This window comes from Azolla caroliniana, unplaced genomic scaffold, assembly GCF_043228905.1.
Source record: "Azolla caroliniana isolate FFs.n. ecotype wild unplaced genomic scaffold, voAzoCaro1.0.p SCAF_20, whole genome shotgun sequence".
In the NCBI taxonomy this organism is placed as follows: Eukaryota; Viridiplantae; Streptophyta; class Polypodiopsida; order Salviniales; family Salviniaceae; genus Azolla; species Azolla caroliniana.
In genome coordinates, this window is record NW_028230455.1 from 4,161,425 (window position 1) to 4,183,666 (window position 22,242).

The following is a 22,242-nucleotide window of genomic DNA, read 5'->3' on the forward strand; positions in this document are numbered from 1 at the left end:
GCAACCATGATCGACCTGCTGCACGAAAATAAAGATGTGTTTGCATGGTCGCATGAGGATATGAAGGGATTGGACCCCAAGTTCTATCAGCATCAAATTAACCTGGCGACGGATGCAAAACCCATCTAGCAAAGGGGTTACCGCATGAACCCGAACTACACGGCATGCGTAAAAGAAGAAATCGATAAGCTCTTGAAAATCGGGTTCATCAGACCAGTCAAGCAGGCATTGTGGTTGAGTCCGATCATCATCATACCCAAAAAGAATGGGAAATTTCGCATCTGCGTCGACTATCAGAAACTCGACGCGGTAACAATTACAGATGTGTTTCCCCTTCCTTTCACAGAAGGCGTACTCAACACCATAGCAGGGCACGAAATGTATAGTTTATTAGATGGGTTCAACGACTATAATAAGATCCACATACATCCAGACAATTAGGAAAAACCGCTTTCGTGATGGATTGGGGCATATTCGTAGTAGTAGTGATGATGTTCGGGCTTAAAATAGCGTCATCAACATTTCAACGCATCATCACAGAAATCTTCAGCGAATACATACCTGCCTTCATGGAGTTCTTCCTCAATGACTTCGCAGTTTACGGCTGGGAGTAGAGCATCTGACCATCGGGTGCATTGCTCCTTTGTCGAGAATGATTTTCTTCAACCAACAGTATCGATTGAAGGTCGAAAAAGGAGGGAGGATTCTCTCTTGCAAGAATGGCCGATCTTATCGTGCCAAATTGTGGTGCTAAGCCGTCGAGGCATATTTGCTCTGTTGTAGGCTTTAGGGTTAGGGTTAACATTTATGATAATCATGATGATTGATGATAAAGATAGACATGGTGGGTGTGATGACGATGGAGAGTATGATGGTGAGAGAGATCATGAAGAGGTTGAGAATCATTGAGAAGCGGGGTGGGGGGTGGTGCCTAGAATGGCTCCACCCCCCTCCCAAGGGGGTTCAACATTAAGGGGGGGGGGGGGGAGAGAGAGAGAGAGAGAAATGGTTATTGTTGTATTCATTCATTCCCCATAAGGGGTTAAATAGGTACAAAACGGAAGATACACAAGGGTGCAAGCCCCTTGGGCATTCACACCTACTTACTCACTCACACCTCTTTGTATCCATCACACTCACACTCACATTCACACTCATAATCGTATAAGATTACACATACATATCAACACATTACATCTTTCACCCTCACTTATCAATCACCCGTACATCTCGTACGGTAACATGCTCCATTTCATCATCGTAGATGATGACGTTGATTGATCCGAGGGCATCGCACAACTCCTTGATATTCAAGGTATGGCTGGTGATTGACATGTCCCTCTGTTGTATATTATTCAACTCTTGTTGGAGTTGGAGCTTACGTGCAGTCGTGTTGGCTACAAAAATCTTCTTGAGATTGCCCCAAGCTTCTTTTGGCGTTTTTGCCTCTCGACTGTAGTTGAGCATGTGATCATGAACGCATGATGCAAGGCAATACAATAGACGGCTTACACTTGCTCCTATGTTGGGTAGTCGGCGTTTGTTGGGTTGGGTTACGTTTCATGAGCTCCCTCGATAGAACTCCAATATCCTTGACTGACAAGGTATTGATGCATCTTGTATTCCCAAGATGCGAAGTTTGTCTTGTCAAGCTTCTTTGTAGGAAAGAGCGCTTCCCATCTGAGTGTTCATAGAGTTGATTTCTTCTCTATTGTTGAACTAGTTCTGTTGATTGTCAATATAGGACACAACACAGTTGAATAAGCTTGATCAGAAAACCACACGCTCTAATACCATGTTAAGAAATGGAAAGCGTAGGTGATATTGTGCAACGGAGGTGAACTATGTGAGAGAGTATGTAAGATGTGCAGAGAGAGAGAGAGAGAGAGAGAGCTTAGAACAAGAAGCTATATTAGAGAAAAATATGATTATATCCAACAGTGACTAAGTAACAAAAGGTTGGTTTAAATACCATCTAGTCTAGGGCAACTACCCTTTCTACTACTTACAAAACTAGCCTAGTATGTCCATTGGCTAGCGTGAAAGTCATTTGGGGAAGTTGAGTTCGATTCTCAACATATTCCTATTTACTAAAATAGGGATATAGGCCCCTAACGGCATGTCGACTCCTAGCCAATCCGGTTGTCCGCTTCTTCAACCGATCCTTTAGCCAGTCTGGCTTCATGTTGAGCTTGTCTCTCAACAGTCTTGACCCAAGCGAGATGGTTTGTTGTTGAAGAGTTGTGGGAGATGTTAGTTATGATGATAACCCTTCAAGTTGGACTCCTTAAACCTATTAGCGGGTTAGTGTGAATGCACACCAAACATGAGTAGAGTGTTTATGTATGTGTGTAATTTAATATAAAATTGGGGTTAATATGTTTAGTACATTGTATGTTAGAGTAGGTACATGTGTTTATAAATTAGGACTGATTTTGTTTCCAATCAAGTTTGGATAATAAGATTATATGCTTTTCTTATGGGTTTGTTAACATTGTTCTTCCAAAACCAAACATTGTCTTACAATCAAATGGGAACATACCACATGAGTGTTTAACCTAGGATAAGCAAAACAAAGAAATGGTAATTAGAAAGGTTGACAATAGACACTAAACTTGTTATAGAATAGTAACAAAAATCAATGTTAGTGAACATCTCAAGTGACCGCAACAATCTATCTGTCATCTTTCAGAACATTTTAGCCGTGATCTATGTAGCTCAAGTTGATCCGATGCCTTACCCTCACCTTCCATTCGGCAATATGTACCTTATGTGCCTGTCGCCCATAAGGCCAGATAGAATGGATGCTTTTTCTCGTGATTCATGCAAGGGTGTTGATGTAGTCTCCTCCTGCTCTAGGGGCGCAAGCACAGAGCCATTCGTGTTTCTTGCGACAACCAATGAGAGCATGCCACCACATCATCACAGGGTTTCCTCGGCTCTGTGAAGGCTGGAGTGAAAGCGTGTGACAAAAACGATGAGGTGAGTGTAATATGTATGTATGTATTGATACATACATACATACATACATACATACATATATAGAGAGTGAGAGAGAGGTATGTAGATATGTATAGAAGGATCATGCCATGACTGACTGACTGAATGAATGAATAATTAACAGTCCCGAGTATTATCGATTCTGTGCAAAAAAACAACACGCGAATCTGCATCGTCTCGACTCTGCTTCTCCACTTTTGTTTTCATCGATCAAATCCTGGTATATCTATCTCCCTCTCTCTCTCCTGCCTGTGGATGGATCCATCTCCAAGAACTGTTTATGTTATGGGTTAGCTTTAACGACAGTTTTATGAATAATAATGCTAAGGTTAGGTTGTTTAGATTTCTGATTCCATCAGTGAAATTCAAATTTTGCGAGATATTAGGTTTAGGACTTTGGTTAAGGTTGTGCTTGAGTTTTCCTGCCTCCCATCGAAAAGTTTTATGAATATTACGATTAGGTTTTTTAAATATCAGGTTAGGGTTCGTATTTCCCTAGGTTTTTTCTTGAAGATGTTTATAATGATTATTAAGGAAGAAATATGGCTTTTGCATATCAGGGTTAGGGTTTGGTTTTCTGGTTTCATCAAAACAGTTTTGTTGATTCAGAAGATCGTGCTTTCCTTTACAATTTCGAAGATTAGCGACTTCTGATGTTGTATTCTTCAGTGAGCATATAAATGGATAAGTCAGGTATTTTCCTCTTCTTTTCGAGATTGTTTGTATTTGTTTGTGAGAGTTCACTCTTACCCATCCTGACTAAAGAAGAAAGATTTTTATTAGATGGTTTTACACTGAGTGCTTTGGTTTGTTTTTCAGTATATAAAATTGATAATAAGACATGCTCTTGTAACAAATGGTTTGCTGCATGCTGCTATAGGTTGCTCAGGTGTTTGCTACAGGAAGATGTTTCATGGTTAATGAAGATTTGCTTTTTTTTGGGTGAATTTTAGGGCTTAGTTTTGTGCTTCCGTCAAATAGCTTTTTTCCTTCAGAACGTGATACCGCTATACACTCTTTTATCATGGTCTATTCTTTATCCAGTACATAAATGGATAATCAGGTATGATCTTCTTTACAAGTTTCTTGTAGGAATTAGAGTACCTAAATGCTGGAATCATTGCAAAGATATTCAAACTATTAAACAAAGGGGAATTGAAATTTGAACGACCTAAATGAATTTGTATGATCATAGGGGCCAGTTTCTACATGAAGAAAATACACTATATATATTTTGTATACAATTCATTTAGTAGGCTTTTCTTATTTTAGAGAAGATAATATCTTCATTAATTTTTTTATCCAAATGGAGAAGTATGTATAATAGGGGTGAGTTCTAATGTGTATAATAAGAAATGCTAGCTTCTCTATCATGAATTTGAGGTAACAATAAATATATACCAGCATAGGATCTAGTTGCAACTTCCAAATTCATGATATGATAACCTCTCTATGCGAGGAAGAACAACAATATAAATGTGTATCAATGATCATATAGAGATAGAGACATAAAGCCACTTTTGAGGCCATTTGCTAAGATCTATTTAAGCATTGTTATAATATGTTTTCCATGTTTTTAACAGGTATTTCTTTTCGGATCCTTCTCTAAAGATGAGGCTAGCCAATTTCAGTCTGTTTCGGAGGCTTCTAATTGTAAGAGTATGTCTAGCATACTTAATAACACATTTCCACAAATGGAAAATAGACCTCGGATTTTAATCAATGAAAAAATGCTCTCTCCACGAGTGCTGGAGAAATCTACAGTTGATGACGAAAGTAAGCAAGAGGATTCTATCCAGTTTCAGTCTATTCAAGATATTCCTAAGCTACACATGCCTAAACAAGCATCTCCACAAATGACAAATAAAGTAGAAATTCCAGTTGATGAAGCATTAATCTCTCCTCTCATGCTGAATAAATCGACAATCAATGAAGAAATGAGGAAGGTAATGGGCACTGATTTTGGAAGGGCAGGTCCAGTATTTTGTAATGGCTCAGCAAAAATGTTAACCACTGAAAACTCAAGGAACCATGTTTTGAGCAATGTAGTGGTACATGAAGAACCTATCAGTTTTGACCTGGATAGTTCCAAGTTAGATAAATCTGGCAATTGCATTGACCTAATTGAGGACTCAAAGCTGAGGGGAAATATCAAGTCCCTAGACTCATTACATAAAAGCATAACCTCACATGACAGTGATGTTGTTTTTCAATCAAAAACTGTACCTAAAACTTGGGCAGCTCTCCTTGATACAGACTCAGACCCAAGTAAGAAACATGACAAGGTAGGCGCACAAGAAACAGAAGAAATGCAGGTAACTGAACTGAGTGGTGAATTATGGAAGCAGAGCTTGAATAATCTTAATTTGAATGGGAAGAGGTTGCAGCCAAGAGGCTTGATCAATAAAGGAAATTTGTGCTTTCTGACTGCAACTTTGCAAGCTCTGCTCTCTTGTTCGCCATTTGTACATCTTCTTCATACACTACAAGTACGCGGAGTTCCCAAGGTATACTATTCTATGCCACTTGGTTATTGGAGGTTGTCATTGTGCATTTCTTTCAGTTTCATTGCATTTGAGAGTGTTCTAGCTACATCCTATATAGTTTCTCATTTAAATGATGAGATTTTCTGAATAATAGTTCATAACATGTTGAAGAAAGGCATCAAGCATGTTATGAAAGTGATTTGTGTCTTGAAGGTCTCTAAAATGAGGTATCCTGACTTTTTTAATTGTGGTTTAGATGCTAGAAAACATTTTCATTTGATTAGATTAGTATTGCAAGAAAATAATGCTTGCATTGGGGCTATTTTAATCCATTCCTGTTTGTTCAAATACCTGAAATTTGTAATCTGTAGCTTTTAATTCACGTAACCGGTCAATGTGATTTCTGGCACATCACATGGAAGTGATTGATGTACTGGGGCCTAATGTCCAATCTGATATAAGAAAAATCCTCACTTACTTTGAGAGAGAGAGAGAGAGAGAGAGAGAGAGAGAGAGAGAGAGAGAGGGTTCTGGCAGGCTGGCTTCCCCACTCTGCGGGCATGTGTGGATTTTTTCAAGGAGTTCGAATTTCTAGAGAGAGATGGCAAAGGATCAGTTGAAGTGGCCAAGCCTTTTCTGCCTTCGATGTTTGATAGTGTTCTTCACAGTTTTAACCCTGATCAACCCACAACTGGTTTTGCAAGAAATAGGTATAGTTTCTGTTTGCTTCTAAGCAGAATGGTGGGTAATGTTTCTTGGTTTCCAGACATAATCTCTCAAAATACAGGCAAGAAGATGCTCAGGAATTTCTTAGTTTTACAATGGATCAATTACATAATGAACTACTGTGCTTAGAAGGTGCCGGCCAAATTTCTGCTTCAACTGTGAACCACACAACAGTGGCAAATGAAGATGATGATTGGGAGACAGTGGGTCCTAAGAATCGAACAGCTGTTGTTCGTACTCATACTTTCAATAAGTCAGCACTCAGTGATATTTTTGGCGGAGAGTTATGCAGTGTTGTGAAGACAAAAGGTTTGAATTTGTTATTTAACAGTCTGTTTTGCAATTTCAAATGCCTACATTACAATTTGAAACTGAGGATGAATAGTGTTTCTAGAAGTTGATGTTGTACTTGGGTTTTCGAAATATAAATATAGGTGATATTTAATAAATGAAGTGAAATCCTTGAAAAGAAGATTCAACCCACTGTTTGAATTTATCGTCTGATAAGAATCCCTTGTATCTTGAATGATGGCTGCAAAAATGATTGTAGAATTGACTTTCTTATTGTAAATTTTAATGCAAATGAATTCCTTGAGAACAGAATTCAACTCTGATGTTAACTTTCTTTGTATGTCAAATGATATATGAATAGCATACTTACGCTCGTTGTTCTTTTAAGACAAACACATATAGGATTGTCTCCCATGTGCATTCTGTTTGCAGCATATGCTCTCAGAGAAAAAGCAAAATTTCTAGGAATTTCTGCAAATATTATAAGCTTTATTTTCACAGCAATCATCTCATTTTTTAGAATTTGTAAGCCTAGTCCTTCAAATGTAGAAACACACTACTTACATTGGGATATTTTATCAACGTCTTTTTGGGAAATTGATGTTGCTAAAAGATTCTCGACTTTCTTGAAATTCTTTTAAACCAAGCCATATATGACTCTAAAATCTATTAATACATTTTAGCACAAATGTTTTCATTATTTAATAAATTGAATAGATTTATTCTTTTAAGTCTACTAAGTTTTCTAAAACTCAGATATTTGCAATTATTAAAGATTTGAAGTGCATCAAACCTATCAAATTTACTTAGGTAAAAGGGAAACATTTGTATTTTAATATACCTCTCTTATCCTGAGACTAGAATTTAACGCCAATTAGTGTTTTTCCTTCATAATTCTATCGAATATTACTGGGACTTGTTTAGCTTCTATCAATACATTTTTTGGAGCAGCTCATTTTATGTGTTTTGATTTTAGCTGCCTGTCTGTGGCTCTGTTGGAAGCAAGACTTCTGTGAACTGTGCAAACATATTTAAGATACATGTGGTACTTATTGCAGATATGAAATTGAAGCTGTTTTAAAATAGCAATTGCTTTAATTCAAAATTCATGAGGTTTTCATAGTAAGGAGAAAGTTACACCGAAACATTCTAAAAGTTCTATGTGTATGATGTAACAGGAAGCAAAGCTTCAGTGACAGTGCAGCCCTTTCTGGTTCTACATCTGGACATTCTTTCGGAAGCTGTATATAATGTTGAGGATGCATTGAAGCTATTTGCAGCTCCTGAGACTCTGGAAGGCTATAAGACCATGGCTGGAAAGGTCAAATCTACTCTGACAGAATTATCTCTTTCTTATTAATAATTTATATCCATGTATTGATCAATAAATTTTATGCACAATTCCAACGTCCTTTTCATGCTCTTCAGGCTGTGGCAGTTGGTGCAAGCAAGTCTTTAAAGTTACAAACATTGCCTCGGGTGTTGATCTTACATCTGAAGAGGTTCAGCTATGGTTCCCAGGGCAGCAGCAAGCTGCACAAAGCTCTTCATTTCCCCTTAAATCTCACTTTAGGGCGAGATCTGCTAGCCAATGCAAACATTGGAACTGAGGTCGACCTCAATCTTTGAATGGCACAAGGGGAGATACCAAATTCACAAATAAATAATGGCATATCATAGAAAATGGAGGTTTATCACAAGTAGATAATGACATATATAGTGATGGCATATCGTAGAGTTATCCATACTCACAAGTAACTAACTGCATTTAGGCAGCTGTCCATATTCACAAGTAGTTGATGGCATAGTACATATATCCATATCCACAAATAGATAATGGCACATTGCAGAGATGTCCATATTCACAAAAAAGATGTCCATGCTCACAAATAGATATATAATGCCATATTGTCAAGATGTCCATGCTCACAAATAGATATATAATGGCATATGGCAGACCTATCTGGTTCGTAGATAATTATATATTGTCTTTTTTAACATAGTGGCTAACCGAATTTCCTATGGTTTTTTAACAGTCCCGTAACTATGAGTTGGTGGCAACCGTTACCCATCATGGGAAGGATCCTTCTCGTGGGCATTACACAACACATTCAAAACAACTTGATGGAAAATGGTTGCGATATGATGATGGAGTTGTCTCAGTGGTGAGTCATAGTAGAGTTTTACAAGAACAAGTGTACTTGTTGTTCTATGGAAGACTTGGTCTGTGAATGTGTATACTAAGCAGAATGGTAATATTAGAGTGGATACCTTGAAATCTATCATAGCATTTAAAGGTCTATGAGTTGCCTCATCGAAAGATAATCTTGATAAAGAGGTCACAAGCCAAAAATTCTTGTTTAATGATGGATTTGCAAGCACATATCGGTTGTTGTGTTGTGTTACACAATTGTAATTGATTTTGAAGAGGTGCCAATTTTGGAGATTTGAAGAAATTATTTCTTTTTTAAGAGACCCCCCACCTTCCTAAAAAACAAAAGAACACTACAGAATGTAGAATTTGTCGTTTTTTCTAATTTAGCTATGGAATTTATGCATTTACCCCCACTATTACTAATCAAGTAGAAAGATTTGCAGTCCATGTTTACTTCATTATTTAGCAGAGACATGGAATTTTGATGCCAATTATTGGGAAAAGCTAGTTCTCATAACATATGCAGAAGTTTGAACTTCACTTTAATGGTTAAAGCCATTCAATCTGGACTTCAATAGTAACAATTATAGCCTCGAAATTCATCTCAAAGATTTGGAAAAAATGCAATTCATGGTGTCAAACCCAAACTCTCTTCAAGTTATCACGGCACGAGATGTGTCAATCAAGTCCTAATGTAATACCATTGATGCGCAAATTATTTTCATCAATTCAATTGGGCGGCAATCTTTGAGTCGATCTACTTGAAGCTATTGTCAATGGCAAAGGAACTAATCATTACTAGGATGCCATGAATATAAGGCATTTAAACATCTCAAAGCCAATAGAAGCACGATGTAGACCAGCAATCATATGATGCATCTATTTTGTAGATAAGCAATACTTTATTCTTTCACCTTTGCAATGTTAAATCTTCCCAAACTTAGTAGAAATTTGATTATCAACTGTTCGAGCATTACCACAAATATAATGCTCCAAACTTCAAGTATTTAGATTAAACATAACCAAGCTAGGGGTTGATTGATAAATGATGATGCCTTTGTGTAATTTAGTGGTCGGTCTTCACTCAGACAAAGAAGATAGAGAACCACAACCACATTTCCACAACATCAAATCATCAAAATTGTTAGAAAAACGATACTCTCAACTCTTTGAGTAGTGCAACCAAACTTGGACATTTCGTAGATTAGTTTTGGGGCTTCATTGTCACTTGGGTTTACTTCCTTGTATAGGTCCACACATGTGAGTTTGGGTTTCTCAACTTTTCATGTTGGTTTATGACAAGCCACTTGATATATACAAAAATCCTAGAGCACATTTAGCTTTTTGCTTTGGTTTTCAACCTTGTCTATGTAAAATGTGAGGGGATATCCTTGATTTAGCATGGCAAGTGTACGATCCACAACAACGTCCCCTTGGTCAGTGCAATACTCCCACGTGGCCTCATGATCTGCTAAATTGTGATTTGGTTTGCCATTAAATCTTGGGCATTTGAATCCCAAAACTAACCTCAGTTGAGAATTATATGTATAGCTCGTTTTATAGTGTTTAGGAGCTTTCTTGTCTGATGAAAATAGTATCCTCTCTTCTTAGGATGCACCAATGCCTTTTCACTTGAGCATACATTTGTCCTTATCTTTGCATGGGTGCCTCGTTTTGTAAAATGTATGTTAACATTCAAATTTACCACACATTTTCTTATCACCATTCATGCATTATAGTTCCATTTTTATTTTATTTTTTACCATAAAACATATGCTCCATTGGTATTAATAAAAAGCCCGGAGGCAGTATACAAATAGTACATAATATTGTTTCATCTCCACCAGTATATTTGAAATGATTCTAGTATTTGTAAAAACTGTTGGGAAAAAAAACAGCCATAAAACACAGCATTGATTCCAGTGATCTGCTGCAGATTCCATGTCCTCCGTCTTTCCAATCATGTGTCAGGTGTAAGAAGATTTCCGTCTCTCTAAGAAGATTCACCATCCCAACAGAAACAGTTGCAAACAGATCTGAAGTGATTCCAACATTTGTAAAAACTGTTGGGGAGAAAAAAAACAGACCATGAAAATGAAATGTACTATACTAATTCCACCTCTCACCCCATTTGCTTCGATCCCCACAACTTATTCACTCTCCCTTCATGATGTGCTTCGGCCCCCTCACCATCATCACTCCTAAAAACAACCAAATTGCTTCATTCAATCCACCTCCACCATCTCGCCGAATGCCACCAATGTCCTGTGGAATTAACAACAAAATAAATAAAAAATTCCTCATCCCCTCATGCATTATAGTTCCATTTTCCCCTTTCGATCACATTTGTAACACATTTCCTTATCATCACTTATGCATTATAGTTCCATTTTCCCTTACAATCACATTTAAGAAACATTTCCTTACAATCACGTTTAGAATAGATTTTCTTATTAGCGCTTATGCAATGTAGTTCTACTTTCCCCTTACAATCGTTGTTACTAGGTTCTGAACTCTCCATTCGTTCTTTGTAGTGACAAACCCATTCCATTAGAGCAATGTTTTCTTAATCTTCTTCTTTTTCATTTGTCTTCTATTGGTCATTTGAATCAAAATCTTGAATGACCTAGTGTAAAGCTTGACTTTTCATGCTTTTCTCCCATGGCACATCCTATCTCATAACACCACCAATTGTTGGGTATCTAGCAACCAACACTAGCAATACAATCCTATTTTCCATGACACTTATTACTAGGCTTTGACAAACTCTTTCCATTGGAGACATGCTTTAGTGTGAATCTTAATCTCTTCTTTTCTATTTTTCTATTTTGTATCCTGATATACTGTAAAACTTGACTTTTTGTGTTTTTCTCCCTTCAGACAAGGCACATATCATGACGGCACCAAGTGCCAACTATTTATATAAACCTTTAATGACTGCCATTGGTAACCACCACTTGCAATACAATCTTGGTATGCCCTTCACATGAGCCATATCATGACATTGCCAAATGTTAGCTATCTATTATCAACCTTTGTCAACAACCAACCCACTACGATTTCCCTTTCACACTCGTTGTTACTACGTTTTTAACTCTTCACCCGTTGTTTGGTAGTGACTACTGCATTACATTAGAAAACATGCTTTATTGTTGTCTTAATCTTCTTCTTTTTTATTTTTCCTTTGTATCATTTTCATTAAAATTCTGACCTAGTGTAAAACTTAACTTTTCAATTTTGTCTTCCTTTCCACGTGCAAATATGACGAGACCACCAATCCTTTTGCTATCTATTACCCACTACTCTTGAATGGAAACCACAAGTAGCAACACACTCTTGGTATTATTTCCAACATCTCATCATTAGAAGACTAAGACAACATTTAACTTATTTTATTTTTCATACAATAGTCTCTTCCCACTTTCATAGCTCTCACAAGACTTTAAGCTATATTCTAAGATACCGACTCTAACTAAGTATACGATAAAGGCTTTGTTTTCAAATCACATCCCCATTGTCAAAAAAAGGGGGGAGGGTAACAACCATACGAGTATATATATACTCATATGCACAATTTGTCTTCACTTGTTTCTTTGTGTCTCTTGGTCGAACCCTACATAGTGAACCCTCAGTCAAGTTTTTCATATAATGGACTGGAAGGCTATTCTCCTTTTGATTGTACTTGGGAACTTGCAAAGATTATCGCGGATGTTTCTAATAAACTTGTAGACTTTGATCATCACTATTGACAGAAACATAGCTTGATTATTTTGAACTTCAGGTTCACAAGGGAAGATGAATATGATTGTTACACTCACATGGATAACTTGATGGTCCTCATAAGGATACAAAAGGTAATTATAACACACTAATTCTAGTGAAGGGTGTCTTGGATGCCCATGATTCTAAGCTTATGCCAGATTAAAAAGAGTTTGGTTACAACTTTCATGTAGGATCAAATTTCAAAACTCTAGGTTTGTAGGATACCTCCGTTGCACATATTACTGTAGTAGTTGTTCTACAAGCCAACGATCATAATAGAGGTGCCTCATTTTTGTTGAGTTTCCCTTTGTGGCATCACACATGCCATTTCTTTGATATAATTTTCGAACATTCAATATTTCTTAATCGTGTTCAAATCATTGAGGCAAAAAAACTCTACCATCATGCTCTCCACTTTATCTTGATTACAGAAATCAAGGCATCATCAGGCTTCAGTAGGAGTTACACTATTGTTTTTTTTAAACAATAAACCAAAGTAGGTTCTCTATGTTGATATGTCCTAACCATTATGTCCAAGTCAATTCTTAGATTTACCATCCTTACTTTCTTTCACAACATTCCCACCCATACACTACTTAGTTGTGGTGTCACTTCCTTCTTCGTTGATATATATTATTGTCCCACATGAAATACAAAAGAATGGTTACAGAAAACCACTACCTAATCCAATTGAAGTAATATGTGGTAGGCCTATTACCCCTGCGATTGTCAAAGAGATCCTCTCTATGAGTACATACTATGAAGAGATAAATCTTGATGTTATGACCCCACCCCACAAGCCCATCATCCTTGAGAATTGCATGGCTTATCAAACACAATCCTATTGTGGAAGGCAAAACCCATGCATTCACCTTCCCTGATGATTAATGCTTTTATTAAATGACGTTATAACGTTGGTGCTAAAGTCCACATTTGTAGTAAATAGAAACAAGATATCTTGTATTTTTAGATATCCCAAATGATAGATTGGTTTAGACTTCTTTGAGAAGTACATCTCTTGAATTAAGTGTTGGTTAGCTTTGCTACACAACTTAGTGAGTCTTAGTATTAGTTGTAGCTTTATCACTGTTTAAATCCTCCCCCATTTTGTTAAAAACATGTCTTTAATAATCCTTTGTGTTCTCCATCTCTGTTCTTGTCTTTCTATCATTCTCTATCACACCACACACACACACACACACACACACACACACACACACACAATCTACATATTTTTTACGATTATCAAATGAATAAACAATCTGATCTACCAAATGGCACGCAAAAATGGAGTTTGCAAACATCAGTGAAGTTCAATAGCTACTCATTTGGAAATAGAAGACGCTTGTGCCATATCTTCGATTCCTCAAAGGAGCAACCTACAACTGGAAATGCCACGATTACAACATGAGAAGGCAATGATCACAAAAAGGCATCAATGCATCAATGTACTGTATTGTACGTATGTATTGTACTGTATTGTATGACATAAGTATTGTATTGAATTGTATGTATGTATGTATGTATGTGCGCGTGTATGTTACAAGTTACAACGGTCATATTTTGAAAGGTCCGAATAAGTGAGAGAGTGAGTGTTTGGCAATCCAATCCAATCCATCCCATCCCATCCATACACACGCTGTGTTGCTTGCTGCCTCTCACCCCCCCCCCCCCTCCTCCTCCTCCTCACATCAGAGAAGAAGAAGAAGAAGAAGAAGAACATGAGGAGCTTCCATGTCCATCCGCTCAGATGCAGGCAGACGCTGCGAAGAGAAGAAGAAGGCAAGGCCCCCCTCCTCCTTCCTTTGACCACCACCACCTCCTCGCATGATCATCAGATCTCTTCTTCTTCTTCTTCTTCTTCTTTGTCTCATTCACGCCAAGATTTGTGTCGCGAACTCATCGACAACCCTCAGTCTAAATATACTCCTGTTTCAAACCCTACCACTAAATGTAACCCTGTTTGTAGTCCTAAACCTAATCGTAGCTCTGCTTTCTATTCTTCTCCTCCTACTCCGTGCCTATCTCAAAGACCTGCAGAATGGGAAGCTCATATGATCTCTTACCTCGCTGCAAGCAGATTATGCCGGAATCAAGTCATGACTTCTTCTTTCTTGTCTCATCATATTTCGGATGATCTTTCGACAACATTATCTTCTCTACAGAAAGGCATGCAAATCAAGAAGACGACGAAGAAGAAGGCTTCCTCACTTTGTAAAGGTTTGACGAAAGTTCTTAGGAAACAATTCATGCCATTCTCAATAATCAACAATGGCATCCACAAGAATGTGTCCACGAGGATCCTTCAAGCAAGAAACAATGTAAACAGAGTTCTTTCAATTCCTGAAATTTCCACTGATCATAATCGATATGTATGTATGTGTGTGTGTGTGTGTGTGTGTGTGTGTGTGTTTAACCATTCATCGATCTAGCTCTATCATATGATAAGTAAAACTAAAACGAGATTATGTCATTGCGTGTAGGTGATTGATTCACGGAAAATAGAATCAAAGAAGCTCAAGAGAAAAGGGAATGCAAGACCAGATGCTAATGAAAATTGGTGAGAGGGTCTATGCCATCATCGTTGTCTCTTACTTTTCTATGTGGTACATACATTATGATACATACATACCATACATTATGATACATACATATACATATAGAAGAATATGATCATGTCCTTTTTGTTCATGTATAGTAAATAGGAGATAGTAATTTGGAGTTCTCTTTAGGTATATGAAGTACAAACAAGATAGTCATTTTTAGGGTGTGACATTGGAAGTGAAGGCGAGATCTAGCATCAGCACGGATAAAAGATGAAATGCTGCAGATATTTAGATGTGTGTAGCTAACTAGGTAGACATTATGGTCATCTCTGCATTGTGTTTGCGCCCCTCTCACCTCATCTCTTAAGACCATGCTTGACTAAGTAGTGTATGTGTGTACACATACAACAGCGAATTGGCGATGGCGAAAGAAACAACATTGCATCCTATGAAGCCCGCGGGTGTTAGTAGACAATCTCATGGGACCCGTCTCGACAACATCCACGTTAGGAGGACCACAATCTTCAAAAAAGCTTGTGGTGTTGCATTACAAGTGTGTGATATCTTGAACCTTGACTAACAAACAAAAAAGGAAAGCCCTCTCCTCCTCCCTTAACACGAACGGATCAAGGAAAACTTCCCTAGTAGAATATATAATTATTCTCATCGCAATTCGGACTTTGTAAATCAGCAATAATTAAATAGCAATTTATTATTCCACATCATGGGTTGGAGTATTTAGTAGGTATTCAATGTAGCTCTCATTGCTTGTATATGTGTATGTTGTCCTCCTTATATGTACTTGGATTCAAAATTTAGTCCTTCTTGGGCTATTAGTTATTATATCCATCGAAATGACATAATTTAGGAATTGAAAAAAGTATTTCGGGTGATAGTGCGAAGTTCATATTGGATGGTCTGAGCTAAAGGTCACATGTCTTATTTGGCAAAGCTTGATAAGAGAATGAGTGCATGGTTGATTATATAAGATTAGAAAAAATTGAAGAGGGTTGAAGGTATTATCATGTAAGGATTTGGAAAGCTCAAGAAACAATGTTAGGGTATTGTGTTAGATTATATCTCCATTGCAAGACAAATGTCAAAATAATCACTGAAACAAGTAACCTTTGAAGCATCCAATTGCTTGTCCCATGCCATAAATCTTTTCCCGAAGGAGCTATATATTGGCCAATAACCACTTAAGTCTTTGTCCAACACATGAATATTATTAGTAAATTAAAGTCTTTCGTTTCAAGGGTGTAGTTAACAAAGTCAACTCATCAGCCTCTTTGTGACTGAATGAAAAACATCACATGGCAAGACATGCTTTTATTCATGTGCTTGTTCTTTTAGTGGCTAACATGAAAAATGGAATGAACCTTGAAAGATAAAGATTATTAGAAATATTGAGAATCCGTTAGATAAGAGTTACAATCACATAGATGTATATATGAAAACAAACTTTCTATTACATATGACAGTGGCTTGCAGTGGTAGTCCACCCACACGCTCACACCTTAGAGCTTAGATGGGATCTAGACTAGTCGACTAGATAATAATGACAGCCGCTATGTAGGAGATAGAGAAAGTGGATTATATTCTTTGTTTAGTTTTAGTGTCACATTAAATGTGCAAGTATGTTGATAGTAGTTGATATATTCCTCTTTTGTCAATTGACTTGTCATTTAATATGACCCAACTTCCTAGATACAAGCTATTGTTGAATAGTACTTGTCTTAAAGTCAATGACATTTCATTATTCAAGACTAAGTACATTGTAACACTAAGTACATCGTAACACTAAGTACATCGTAACATGCCCAAAAAATATTCTTCTAGTCGACTTGACCATTAAATCCTATATTCCTACTTCCCTCTTTCTTAAATACATTATGTCCTACTCATCTATGATTTCCTACATTGACACCTTATTTACGCATATGGTCAAGTTACACAATAGTTACTCCTCATTTGGGGCGCTATAAAAAATGTGCACTCTAAGTGTTAGAGTTATGATCTAAAGTAAGCCATATGATACAGATAAAAGATAGATAGATAGATAGAAAGGAGAGAGAGAAATAAGGGTGCCGATCCACCCGACCACCCCCGAGCGAAGGGATCGAGACGGACTCGAGCCTCGAGCCTCGATCGGTGTCCCATACCACCAGCGTGGCGTCGAGTCGTACCTGGTGTTGGCGCACTCGCTACAAGAGTTGACTCACCACGAAACAGAGTCTCAACGTAGTAAAGATCTCATCAAATGAGGGTAGTTAGGCCTCATATTTATAGCGATACTCAAGGCCCCCAAGCAAGTTCACACTTAGCCTAATGGGTTGTCTCAATCCTGAGGATTAAAAATAATCCTCCCCTTCTTTACACTCTCATTTAACCCTCACACTTATTCACATGTAAAGAATACTATGGTAAATTCTCACCACAGGATATTATATGGTCATGCCCGTAACATACTCCCCCCCTCTTTCAAACATTGTACTCTTGTAATGGAAAGTTAGTTCTAAGAGTATTTTCGTGTTCCCATGTGGCATCTTTGATACATTTATCCATCCATTTAATTTTATATTCTTAGATTATTTTAGTATGCAAATTTTTTGTTTTAACATCGAGAATTCTTTCTGGTACTTGTGGTTTAGAAGATAATTCTTTAGAACTAACCAGAGTTTCAGTTGTAACTGTATTATCGCCAGAACCTAGAAGTTCTTTTAAACGACTTACATGAAAAACTGGATGAATTTCAGCGCCATCGGGAAGAGCGAGACGATAGGCTGATGAACCAATGCGTTTGAGGACTTGAAAAGGTCCACAAAACCGTGGGGCTAACTTAGCGCACTTACCCGTAGACAATGTCTTAAAATTGTGAGGTACATGTAAAAATACCTTATGTCTAGGGTTGAATACACGAGGTTGCCTATTATGATCGATGTAAAAACGCACTCTATGTTGAGCTATTTTTATATTATCTCGTGTAATATGCAACATATCTTGCATATCCCAAAGAAAGTTTTGCGTACTTCACAACTCATCATGATGTATATTAACATCAATTGAGGCTCGTGGTTGAAAACCATACATCAACATAAAAGGACTATATCTCGTCGACGTATGCTTGGAGCTGTTATAAGCAAACTCCAAATTTGGGAGATAACGTTCCCATTTTGTTAGTTTTGCACCAACGTATGCTTGAAGCATTCCTCAATAATTTGATTTACTCGTTCTATTTCCCTGCTCAATGTAGTTTCTAACTTCTTAAAGACCCATGTTCAGAAGTTAGTAGTGAACTTTGGATCTTGATCACTCACGATATCCATCGATAACCCATAAAAACGAAATAACTCATCAACGAATTAGTAAAAGCCAATTTAGGAGTTGTTACCGTGATTTTAGTAGCAATAAATCTAGCCATTTTAGTTAGTCTATCAACCACAACCCATATGACATCATGGCCTTTTTGGGTGCGAGGAAGGCTAACAATAAAATCCATGGATATATTTTCCCACTTATTATTGGGAATGTCCAAGGGATGTAAAAGTCCAACGGCTTTAAGTCACTCGACTTTCCCTATTGAGGGTGCATCATGGAATTAAAAAAGAATTCTCTTTTTGACCTCATGCAAATCTGGAACACAAACCGTCTCATTACGGTAGAGCAGACCGTTAGCAATGTGGAAGAATTCCTTTGAGGATGTGGTGGTGTATGTTCCAAATTCAACTTTTGCCCAGTATTTTGCAATAACTGTCATCCAGATACTTTCCTCGAAGGTGATTATAAAGATCTGATGTTATTTCAGTGAAGCTAAGCATGTTAACTTCACTGATGCGACTTAATGCATCAGTGATAGTGTTCATGGAGCCTTTACGATATCGTATGTAAAAATTAAAGTCCTGGATGAAATCAACCCATTATGCCTTACGACCTTTCAGGTCTTGTTGGTCACAAAAATATTTCAAGGACTCGTGGTCCGTAGTTACCACAAAACGATTTCCATAAAGATAATGGTGCCATGTTTTGAGCGCATGTATAATTGCAAATAACTCATTTTCTTAAACGGTATACCGACATTGAGTAGAATCAAGTTTCTTACTCTCAAATGCTATTGGTTTACCGTCTTGATATAAAACAACACCTATAGCATAATCGCTTGCATTGGTTTTAACCTCAAAAGGTTTTGAAGGATCAGGTAAAAGAAACGAAGGAGCCTTGCATACCAGGTCCTTGAGTTCCTTAAACTGGGAGTAATTACGAAGGGATTTTCGCAAAAACTCGACAAAACCAAGGAATGATCGAACTTCTCGAATATTTCAAAGAGTGGGGCAAGGGATATGAATTCTTGATCGTTACTTTATTCAAGCGTCGGTAATTAATACACATGTGCCATGTGCCCTCTTTCTTTTTTACCAAGAGAACAGGTGCACCCCATGGACATTTACTATAATGTATATAACCCATTTGTGAATAGTCCTTGAGTTGCTTAGATACCTCATCCTCTTCGGATCGACTTAAGCGATAAGGGGGTATAATTATTGGTGCAACACCAGGTACAATATCTATACGATGGTCTATATTACGTTTAGGAGGTAACCCATGTGGTAGTTCACTTGGAAAAACATCATGAAAATCATTTAAGATTTTATCGAGTTGTTGTTCAAAATATGTCAATTGACCTGAGACGTTCGGATCAAGTACACAATAAAATAAAGAAGAAAAAGACAACTCAGATATAGATGGAGAGGAAATAATCGAAAGGGATTGTTTATTTACACATTGAATAAAATGAGTACAATTGTTTAGTACAAAGGAAATGGAATGAAGAACCCAATCAATAGACAAAGTCAAGAGTTTTTATTATAAAACAAGGGATAACCTAATATTATATCAATGGTACAAAGATTCATTACATGGAAGTCTACTTCCTCTACGTAAGTATCAATAGAAATTATTAATGAATGAATCGCCCCGTTGATATATTGTACTCTTCCATCAGTCAAGTGCACCCTATAGGTGTGATCACTTACGATGTCGCGGAAATTCGTGTGTGCATGTCGGATAGGACGAGACCACGAGGGTCTTGGACTAGGGAGTAAGAGGAGGGAGAGAAGCTTGGGAGTTCAACCAAGAAGGAAGAGAAAGATTAAGATTCAAGAGAATAATATCTAAACAAGACAATATACATTATGGAAAGCATTGCACCAATTACAATCATGGTCGTGTAGGCCGAATGTAAAACGAGATCCTAAAACCCAAAATTCCGAAACCCTAATGGCAACCCAAAGAAACCCAAAAAGTGCAAGCCCCTCAAAAATGACCCCTCACTCCCTTTTATAGTAGTGAGGGGTGAGGCACATTACATAAAGAAGTGGTCAACCCCCCTTTCTTTCAATGGGGGAATATTCGCCTTGATCTTAGGAGAGATTGATGGAGCCTTAACTCCCTCTCCTCACACACACACTATGCCCACTACTCACTACACCCGTACTTCATGTACTCTTCCTTTAGTCTACATGTGCATGTGCACATAAGTGCACATCACATTTACATTTCATGAATTCTCTCCTCACACACACACTATGCCCACTACTCACTACACCCGTACTTCATGTACTCTCCCTTTAGTCTACATGTGCATGTGCACATAAGTGCACATCACATTTACACTTCATGAATTTTCGCAGTGCACTTTTAACACCTTACATTTACCCTTCCTTTTTTACATTTGTTTCTTTAACAAATCTTCCAAGTGCATGCACATCCCCATTTGATCCATCCCACTTGGTTTTCTTACCATGGCCTAAAATCCTCACGGCAACGGTGAGTTGGATTCCTCATATCTTAACCAAACGATCATTCACAAAGTTGTGTGAGCTTCCCGAATCAAATAAAAATTGTACGGGAGATCCATAGATATACCCGTTTGCACGTAGTAAATCATTGGGTTTCAATACATAATTTGGGAAAGAACATTGACAATTACTTAAATGATGTGTATAGACCCCAAGGACATTAGGAATCTGACCTTTATGGTTTGCAACTTTTGTTTTGTTGTCGTGCTCTTTTCGTTGGAGCTTTTGACATTGTTCTTTTGTATGACCCTTCTTTTTGTAGAATATGTAAAAAGGATGTTGTCGCTTACAATCGCGATCCATGAATTCGTTGGGTGTCTTGCGTTTCCCAACGAATTGCGACTGCTTCGTCCCGGGCGCTTCATTGGGTTTGTTATGGTCCTTCTTTGAAGTGCGTTGATAGCGAAGAACTATTTCAACAGCCTCTTCGAAGGATTTTGGATCCTTATCGTGCACTATCCAGTGATAGTCCGAATTAGGGATGCCATTGACAAAACAAGCTATTAACCAATTGTCCCCTTCTAGACCCGATTTTTGGATTTGGGTTCTAGCATTGTGAACATAGTCTTCTCACGGGGAAAACATCTTGCTAGAGAGGTTCATTAAAGCTTGTGTTGCCTCGGTTCGAGAGGGAGGTTGCATAAATTGGCCCTAAAAACTGTGATAAAATTTGTATAGGTATCGAGCAATTTCCCCAAAGTTTGGAGCCCATGCCATCAAGCGGCGACCTTACCCCCTAGTTCTCGGTCGACATATGCAATCTTCGTACTATCTGGCGTGGGATAGAGCTCAAAATGAGACTCCTATCGGCCCCCATCCACGTGTAGGTTTGTGTTTCGATTCCCAATGAGGACCACACATGGTCGCTCATTCCTGTTGGTGTTCATGTCTTCGATGAGGACCGCACATGGTCACGCTCACGCTCGTCGGTGTTCGTGCCTTCGATGAGGACCATACGTGATCGCTCAAGCCCGTTGGTGCTTCAATTGCCGATAAGGACCATGTGATGCATGGTCGCTCACATTCACTTGTGTTCTATTCTCTGGTGAGGACCACACATGATCAGGCACTCCTCAACCTACTCCAGTTTTCTCTTTTACCTCAACCCTACACCACGCTTTCGAAAAGGCGGTCTTAAAGGGGAGGATAATGTCACAGACAAGACAACAATCATGTCAAGATTCAAACTCTTCACCTCTTGTATATAATCAAGTATTATATTCTAACCAACGCATTCAAATACACGGTCATGTTCTTTCTATGTTAGTAGATTATTAGTAGATTATCTATTCCAAGTTCTAAGAGTTTTTAGAAGCTTCCAAAAAGCTCAAGAAGCTTCTGCATGAAAATGGGTTGATGCATGGAACTACATGTAGAGGCCACAAACATGTATAAATACTTGTAACTTCCTTGATCCCTTT

The 22,242-nt window shown here is 37.8% G+C and overlaps 2 protein-coding genes across 4 annotated transcripts; both read left to right on the forward strand.

Moving 5' to 3' along the window:
• Positions 1-3,070: 3,070 nt before the first annotated feature.
• On the forward strand, positions 3,071-8,974 carry UBP24 (ubiquitin-specific protease 24). Of its 3 annotated transcripts, none has more exons than XM_087335694.1 (9): positions 3,071-3,220; positions 3,610-3,693; positions 3,954-4,063; positions 4,584-5,507; positions 6,024-6,196; positions 6,274-6,521; positions 7,682-7,824; positions 7,932-8,114; positions 8,540-8,974. In XM_087335694.1, the coding sequence occupies exons 3-9, from the start codon at positions 4,052-4,054 to the stop codon at positions 8,732-8,734; spliced, it is 1,878 nt and encodes a 625-aa protein (XP_087191820.1). In that variant the 5' UTR covers positions 3,071-3,220; positions 3,610-3,693; positions 3,954-4,051; the 3' UTR covers positions 8,735-8,974. The 3 variants fall into 3 exon arrangements, with proteins under 3 accessions (XP_087191820.1, XP_087191819.1, XP_087191821.1); XM_087335693.1 differs by having other exon boundaries at positions 3,080-3,220; positions 3,561-3,693; XM_087335695.1 differs by having other exon boundaries at positions 3,090-3,328.
• Positions 8,975-14,105: 5,131 nt separating this feature from the next.
• On the forward strand, positions 14,106-15,639 carry LOC147850826 (uncharacterized). Its single transcript, XM_087335829.1, has 3 exons — positions 14,106-14,741; positions 14,904-14,980; positions 15,378-15,639. The coding sequence occupies exons 1-3, from the start codon at positions 14,142-14,144 to the stop codon at positions 15,544-15,546; spliced, it is 846 nt and encodes a 281-aa protein (XP_087191955.1). The 5' UTR covers positions 14,106-14,141; the 3' UTR covers positions 15,547-15,639.
• The last annotated feature ends 6,603 nt before the right edge of the window (positions 15,640-22,242 follow it).